The sequence below is a fragment of the Gavialis gangeticus genome, unplaced genomic scaffold (assembly GCF_001723915.1).
Source record: "Gavialis gangeticus isolate Ggan-Ray unplaced genomic scaffold, GavGan_comp1, whole genome shotgun sequence".
NCBI lineage: Eukaryota > Metazoa > Chordata > Crocodylia > Gavialidae > Gavialis > Gavialis gangeticus.
Window position 1 is genome coordinate 463,093 of NW_017729005.1, and position 8,482 is coordinate 471,574.

An 8,482-nucleotide genomic window follows, 5' to 3' on the forward strand; every position below is an offset into this window, starting at 1 on the left:
CATGTATATAATCTAATTAGTAGAATTTGTTTCCCCCCCTGCTGTGGTAGGGAAAACAGCAGTGTGCGGTGAGGTCCTAGACCCTTACTCCTTGCTCCCCTGCCCCTTGTCAGCCTATGCCTATCCCCTCTGTGCCTGCCCTCCGCTGGCTTCCCCTGGACATGCTCCTCCTGCCATGTTCCCCACTGCTGCCTGTCCCTCTCTGTCTGTGCCTGCTCCCCACTCTCTGCCACTTATACCCCCGGCTCCCCTTGCAGCCTGTATACTCTCCTCCCTGCCCCCCCCAACTGCTTTTCCTCTTGAGATTCTGGAGCCAAAGCTGGAGCTGAGCTGCTACCTCCCTTGGTTGGTATGTGAATCCAAGACAGACTTTTCTCCCACTTCATGCTGATTTGGTGCGGGGGGGTGGCGGGGAGGAAGCCCTCATATTGGATTCAAGTAAACAGGCTATATTAGAGATTGGAGAGAGAAGTTTATTTCTGGATGAAGTTTATTTGTGGATGCATGCACAAGTTAGCTTTTTCCAAGTTATTTACACTGAAAGCTTAAAACCAAATCTGAGCATTCAAAAATGACTGGTGCAACACATGCTAGTAATGATAAATATATTGTGCCTTTCTCCTAGCGCTATTTTTTATGTTGCTCATGGATGATGACACCAGTTCTGAACCTTTTCCATATACTTGCCCTTTGGTTTTCTTCTGCCAGATATAACAATTTTTCAGCTTCATGCTTGTACTTTATCCACCTCCAGCAATCTCAGCCCAACTCCAGAGACCCTTGCTTGCTTGTTCCTATTTGTTGCCTCCTACCAATCATTTGCCATCTCTCTCATTGTTCTGTGGTACAGTTTAGATTTGGTTTGAATACCAGATGTCCTGCTTGTTCTTAGATGAATCCAAAAATAGTGAATTAAAGTGTGTGTATAAATGTGCACAAACTGTGTGTGCATGTATGTGTATAAAGTGGATATATAGATATACACATACACACACAATGCATTATAGTTGGAAAGTTCTCAGTGTGTATCTTCATTTATGAAGAAGTATTGGAAAATTCATGTGTAGATGCATAATTCATGCATCATCCCTCATAGGATATTGCAATTCATATTTGATAAAGACCAATGTGTCACTCTGTAAGGGTGGATTCTATTGGAGGAGATGAAGTTGTTTGGTCTCCTTTAATATCTGCTATTAATTATGGGTAGGAATGATGAACAGCTAGTTAAGCAAACCTGCATACCATACAAAATTGGTGAGAATTGTAAATACTAATGAGGGGGAGAATATAAGGAACTGTAGAGCTAAAGTGATGATTACAAACATAGAGAGAAAATAACAAGTAGAATTCAATTTGAAATAATGTATGTATTTGAGAAAAAAATAATCTGGAACAAAAGAAAACTTCAATAGAGGGGAAAAAATTGGGGAAAGAAGATGGACCCACAGGTGATATAATACTAAATGAGATGTGAGTTTATAAATATAGTGGCAAAATATCAACATGCTGTATATTCCATGAACTTCACATAGAAAGAGAATTCTGCCTTTCTGTTCTTTATATGCCCTACATTTAGTTCTATCCACAGTTTAGCCTTAAGGATCTTGACAAACTTGAGGCAGTTCAGGGAAGAGCCACAAAAATAATTATCCACCCTGGAGGAAAGATCAAAAAGAGAATTACAAAGAATTACAAAGTTGGAAAGGGGACATAGTAATCTACAAATATTTGAAAGGAGTAAGCAGTAGTGATGGGTCAGAATTAGTACAGATGCTGCATGGGGAATTAGTTCAGGAGGAATGGCTGGAAGAAGGCAAATGTAAAGAGAATATTTAGGGATTAAGGTGTGCTAGGCTTCAGAATTGCACCTCAGGGAACACTGAGAAATCCCGCTTTGGCAAAGGACTGGCTGTATGCACATCACTTTTATATTCCTGCAAAACAACTCTGATATCACATATTTGAATCTTTTAATCTCGTATTTTAGTCCAAAAATGCTTTTCTCTATCTCTGCTTCAAATATATTTATTGATTTACTTATTAGATTTATATGCATGCTGACCTTCCCAACAATGGCCCTGAGGCAGCTTATAGTAAGAGACAAGACAACTTATAAAAGCAGAGAAAATATTAAAATATGATAAATAACAAAACTCCTTAAATAGTACCCCAAGTCTTGCTATCTATATGCCTGCCCCAATAAGAATGTCTTACAGTGTTTCTGGAAGATGTCAGGAAAGCCACAAGGCAGACAGAGTGCCAAGTTTGAGGAGTGACTACTAAGAACCACCTCCCGTGTGTTTTCACCAAATAAACTTGGCATAATGATGGTACTTGCAGGATATTGCTTTCAGTTGAATTTAGGGATCAAAGTAGAGCATAATGGAGAAGGTGGTCCCTTAGGTACTTATGACCCAGATCATTTAGAACTGAAGGTGGAAAATTTAGCTCTAATGAAGAGAAAACCAAGATTGTTTCTAAGCAGATGGAATTTGCATAAATGTCTTTGTAACAGTGGCATAATGTACATATGATAATAGGATACATTTGGAAGTGGTATTTCCCATGCCCATATAACAGATAATTTCTAAATAAATTATGCTTTCCAGCTGCAATAACACCCTCTAACTAAACACTTATATATGAAAAATATAATTCTAGGGCACAACAATATACCCAAATAGTTCAATGAAGATCAATTGTAAATGTCTATACCAAATGAATGATATAAACAATATGTTATGATTCCCTTTGTGAATGAAGAGTGCTCCCAGATCCTTGTGGGAGACTTTTCATGCAATAAACAGAAGCGCATACCAAGATTACTGATTTGGTTTCATTGTTTGTTTTTAGGGGTAGTGAATGCCACAAGTTTCATATGTATGAGATGAACAACATACTTTATTTTACTTCATAAAATCCAAAATGTTCTTATTAGCAACTATAACTGGATTAGTGGCATTTCATACACCTGTATTGGGAAGTGGAAATGTCAGTTTTGTCTGGTTTCAGCTGTTTGTCTTAGACACTTGTTTCAAACAACTCTATTTTCAGTAGATGGAAGAGATCCCATGGGTCATCGAATTCAATCCCTACAATAGGAGGCGAGCATGTAATGGTTGAGAAGGTCCACCAGAACATCCACTCTAGCCCTTCTTGTACACCACAAGCCACAAAGCACCTCTAATACTCTGTAACAGGGGTTGGCAACCTACAGCCTATGGAACAGATCTGGCCCATGGAGCCATTTGATTTGGCGCGTGAATGTGGGGCTTTGTTGGCATTTGATGGTGGACGGCTTCAGCAGGTGCCACTTTTCTGTGCTGCTGCAGGGAAAAGTGCCAGCTGCTGGCACTCTTTTCATGCTGGTTTGGGAGAAATTAGCAGTGGCGGTTGGATCCTAGCACCCACCTACCCAACCAGCTCTGACCCATACTGGTTTACTCTTGCCCACAGCATAAAAAGGTTGCTGACTGCTGCCCTATAGAACAATTTATTACAAAAAACAAAGGCCTTCAAAAACTACAATATACCATAGGGGAAGAACAGAAAAAACAAGGATGCCACTGTGAGGCTGAAAGCCTCTTCAATGACAGTTAATTTGTTAGGTAAAATGTATCCTGACAGTCTTAGGAAGTGGACTGATGGAAATGTGCAAATGAGATGCCTGAAAAAGGCACAGTGACCTGAATCAACTGTAGAAACTGTGCATGGCAATTAATAAATTGCCAAATCCTAGGTCATCAGATTTTTTTAGATCAAGTTTACCAAGTCTATTCATTTTCAGAGCTGTGCAGAGGATCCTTGCATGAGATATAGTTTTATGGTTTTAAGATATTTTGTTGCAAGCATAAGGGAGATTTTTTTTTCATGAGCTTGTTTCATATATCTACTGCTAACTGGATGCTATCCCTCACTGCTTCAAGACTCCCTCCCAAAAGACCAGACTTCCTGTTCCCCAGGACTCCTCAGCTACCGCTTAGATGCTACCACCTGCTTCCTATCCCTATTCTGCACTCCCCTCTACCACTGAACCTGTTCTTACAGTTTAATTCTCAGCCTGGTGAGAGGAGGGGGAAATTGATTGATCATGTGGGAATGGAAGGCAATTAACAGTGTCTCCTAATATGCTTGAATTGGCCCTAAACTTTAGTGCAAAAAAGTCTGGTTTAAAAAGCAGGTGTGTGTGCATGCATACACATGATGTAGCAGTCCCCTCTGATGCTGTTTTATTGTTGCTGTAGGAGAACACCACAGTGGTGGATAGTTACTAATATTTTATTTTATGAATAAGAGCCCTTGCAAACTCCAACAGTGAACACGGATTGGTTTCTTTTATAGGCAAAGGGGGTATTATTCCCATGCCAACAGATCTGATTTTCTTGCACATCTGTTTCTGCAACACAAACCCCACCCACCCTGTGAACATTTAGCCCATAAATTATGGGGTTTGAATTGGGTGTATATTGCAAAGTCTGACTTTTGCATATAAGTTTTGTGAGAACACTGTGGAATGCCTATATAACTTTTTTATTTTTGTTTTAATGAATAGAGAATATGATCTCTAAATACATTATTAATACAGAATTTTTTTGTCCTGTTTTTATAGAATTTGCCAGGCCCTACTCATTGGGTCTAATGTTATGTACACAGTTTTTAGCTATGGCTCGTGTGCACTTGGAGCAGAGCTAAGCTTCTAACACTTAATCTCAGCTTTGTAGGATATGTAATATACTTTAGATTTTATCTAAAAAAACTCTCTGTTTTTTTAAAGATCTTGCTAACTACTCAAACCTGCTGATGACTAAATTAAAAAAAAAACACCCTTTTTCTGTGTGCTGCTGGTAGTTCTCCCAGACTCACTCATGCTTTCATCTTCTGATTTTATTTTTGAATCAAGATACTTGCCATCTTTATTTGAGGCTGCTGTCTCATTTGAGGAAAAGGATCATATTTTGAAAAGACTGAGTACAAGGTCATAAAAAGTAGCATTTTCAAGAGTCTTAGTTCTGAAATGACACTGCCACAATTGGCCCTGTTGGTTATTGAAACCCTTCAGTTATCCTCTGAATAAGCACCTCAACCCAACCCATGTCATAGTTGCCAAAATCCTGCTCCTCTCTCTTGGAAATGATCCCCTATTTGATCCTTATTCATTTAAAGCTCTTGAAACTATCCCAGACAAGTTCCCAGACAAATACCCTTACCCAATTTCTGTCCCCATTGTTGGCAGCCTCTTGCTAAACACTGAATCAGTACTGGTCCAGAATTTCCTTCCAGCCAGTCCTCCTAATGCTTCTAGTTTGCAGGTGTCATACAGCTGAAAATTAGGAAGCATCCTATGGGATTACTATACTACAAGGAACACGTATGTAAATTCAGAGTTGTTCACCTGGTTACTACTGTTTGACACCAGTTCTTGAATAATATTGCATCAGTCAACAATTATTTTTCATTCCGACTAATCTGCACATTATTTTTGTTTTGCTCAGGGAGCTTTTCAAAGTCTTTTTTTTTTTTAACCTGTGAACCAAACTGACAACTCTCACGTGTTTATTCCACTGGTGTGTTTTATACAATGAATTAGAAACATTTCTTCCTTATAATATATGACAGCATTCTAACAGCCAGTACATATATGAAAATATTAAATAAATTATTGTTATAGTATGTACGCTAAGGTTGAAGGAAAAAGAACATCCAGGACTAACAAATCTGATTGTTCTGGCTACCTAACTCCAGTCCATGTTGGCATTTTTGACTTTTTCCTCCGTAAGTCAGTGCTGTGTGAGTGTTTTGTACAATTGCTTTCATTTTTCTATTCCTGTTTGTTGCAAATGCCTGCACTGGTCTGCAATAGCAGAGCCTCCAGATAGTAACTCTGTTCTGATGCCCTTTTAACTACCAGAGATATAGCCAATAGTCTGTCTGATAATATGAGTTCATTGAATTGTGTGTTACTCCTTTAGTTTATTACCTTCTGGGGAAGGGTGTGACAGCCCTTGGAATGAGGGAGCTTTCCAACTTGGCATTCTTAGATCCAGAAATATACTTCATTGCAGCAGTTTGAGAACACAATTACAACTGCTTACAGCGCAGTGATTTTAACTTATACTCTCTCCGCATTGAGCCCAAGTGATTACTGTGCTCATACCACCGTGCTACCTAAAATTCCCATAAATTATTATGTGTTGTTTTTTTTAGGCAAGTACTGGAAGTCAGTGGAGCCGTATGTTGTGCCTGTGGACTGTGCTTTGGCTGAAACTCAGAAACAAGAGAGAGAGGAGACAGAAACTGTTTCTGCTCTGGCCTCACTCTCAGTGGATGTTGAACAGTGTTTTCCTCAGGAAGAGAGCAGGTTTGTATACAGCATTGGCAACACAGGTGATGAGACTTTCTACTGTTTTGTTTTATTCAGAAGACTACTTGGCCCAGATTTCTAAGAGCATTTGATAAATTGTGATGATTAGCTTTTTTGAGTGTTTGAGACTTAGAAAAGCATCCTGAACTGAGATTAAAAAAGCAGAGGTATTCTATATTAGTGGATGTCTTTGGAAAGGATGTATGCATTACTGTTTGTTAAAATTCAATAATACTGTATTCATCCTTCTTTCTCTACCCCCAAAAGACCCCTCCCAAAATATTAAAATAAAAAGAACAATATTGAGGTGAAAAAACAAAAGAAAAAAATCTTGATTAAGTATACATGATTGCCATCTCCTTCTGAGAGCACTTGTTTTAGATTTAAATGTACCCCAATTTTTAAAAATTATTTCTATATAGATTTAGTCATGATAGTCTGAAACCACCATGGTGCTACTCCAGTTTTATACTACTAATTGATTTCAGGGTAAAACTGAAGTAACACAGTTGATTAATCATGCCCAATATGTGCCACAATAAAGATATATCATCACATAAGGAAAATATAGATTTTCCCTATCAGCTGATGTTTCATATTTATTTCACAGGACACATTTGAACATTAATTAAATAATTAAACAATTACTGGAGCCAAAGTCACTTCGTAAAGAATTACACTGCGGAGTTATCTATTGTCCCATTATGGGCAATATTCTTAAATTTCTTCTGTAGAGGAAGGTCCAAAATGCAGTGCTTCCATTCTGACTTCACTGTAGTTGGGGAAAGGCATCAGTTCCCAGAGTCTGGGGAGCTGAGCTCTATGACATCTTTCTCTACAGCAGCACAGAGGGTAGGAAAAGATGTGGGAGGGAAAAGGAGTAATGGGAATGTAGCCAATGGATCCATGAATTATGTGAAAGCACTGGCAGTTGCTGCATTTTGGGTTGAATGGTAAGGTTCTATCATGCATTGACATTTAAGAAAAATGAGGTGAAAGTTTTACAGGTGATCTACATGGGGGGGTACTACAAAACCTATCAGGAAACATATAGGCCACATTGACACATGCAGGCACATGCAGTTTATGGCTCACAAACTGCACATGTTAAACGTTAAAATATTTGGTGCACTGCTAATTTGGAGCATGGGGGCAAAATTTGCTACTGGGATTTCCTGGTAGCAAAAAAAAAAAAGTGGCACAAAAAAAGCAGTGCCAAGCATACCAAAATAGCATAGACTGGCACAAACAGAGGCCTGGTTCTCCAGGGTGACACTCTGGGTGCTGGCCAGGCCTCCCTACTGCCCTATTGTGCCCTTGCTGCTCCAGCACACTGCATGGCATGCAGGGAGCAACCAGAAGCATGGCAGGGCTAGCAGCTGCCTGCTGCTGAGCCTGAAACACATCTAGGGCCTGTCCTGGCCCCACAGAGGCACCCAGGGCCAGCCGGGCTGCTGGGCGGGGGCACAGCACAGCACTACCCCCCCTGCTCCTCCCTGGGCTGCTCCCCGGGCCACCCTCCTCCCCACCACAAGAGCCCCAGGCTTACCTTTCTCCCAGCAGCAGGAACAGCACCTCTTCCGGGGAATCAGAGCAAACTCTTTACAGGTAGGCAGGGGGAGGGAGGGGATGTGTGGAAGAGGGAGGCGGGGCAGCACTCTGGTTGACTGGCGTGCTCAGTGATGCTCCAGGCTTCAGAGCACTGTCAGGGTGAGCAGGGCTGGGTAGAGTAGCAGAGCTCTGTCCCCAGCCATACGATCGGGCCAGCAGGGATCCGCTGCACGCCTGGCCCCGTCCTGAGTGATGCCGAGTCGGGGTGCATCAATGGGCCTCTCAGCACTCTTGGGGGCCAATCGCGGGGGGGGGATGTGCCCTCTCATGCCCTCTGTAACAGTTGCTTGTGCCCAGGACCTCTGTGTGAGGGCTACCCAGGCTATAGCTGTAGGTACCACTGAACAGCAGGAGGCACTGGAGTCAGTTGTGGGCAGCATGAGTGATCATGGTGAGGCAGGTGGGGGGACTCAGTCACAGGAGTCTGCCTAGACCAGGCACTAGGGACACAGCTGGTGGCCAGAAGAGGTTACTGATCTAGCCATTTGGGGCCAGAAGGCTATACTG

General features: G+C 41.2%; 1 protein-coding gene across 1 annotated transcript in view; it reads left to right on the forward strand.

Annotated features, from left to right (window-relative positions):
- Window positions 1-8,482, forward strand: part of HDAC9 (histone deacetylase 9) — a 493,669-nt gene that overhangs the window by 452,222 nt on the left and 32,965 nt on the right. The window contains exon 25 of the mRNA XM_019508553.1: window positions 6,208-6,361. Coding sequence (XP_019364098.1) covers window positions 6,208-6,361 — 154 coding nt within the window. The remainder of the gene's footprint in view (window positions 1-6,207; window positions 6,362-8,482) is intronic.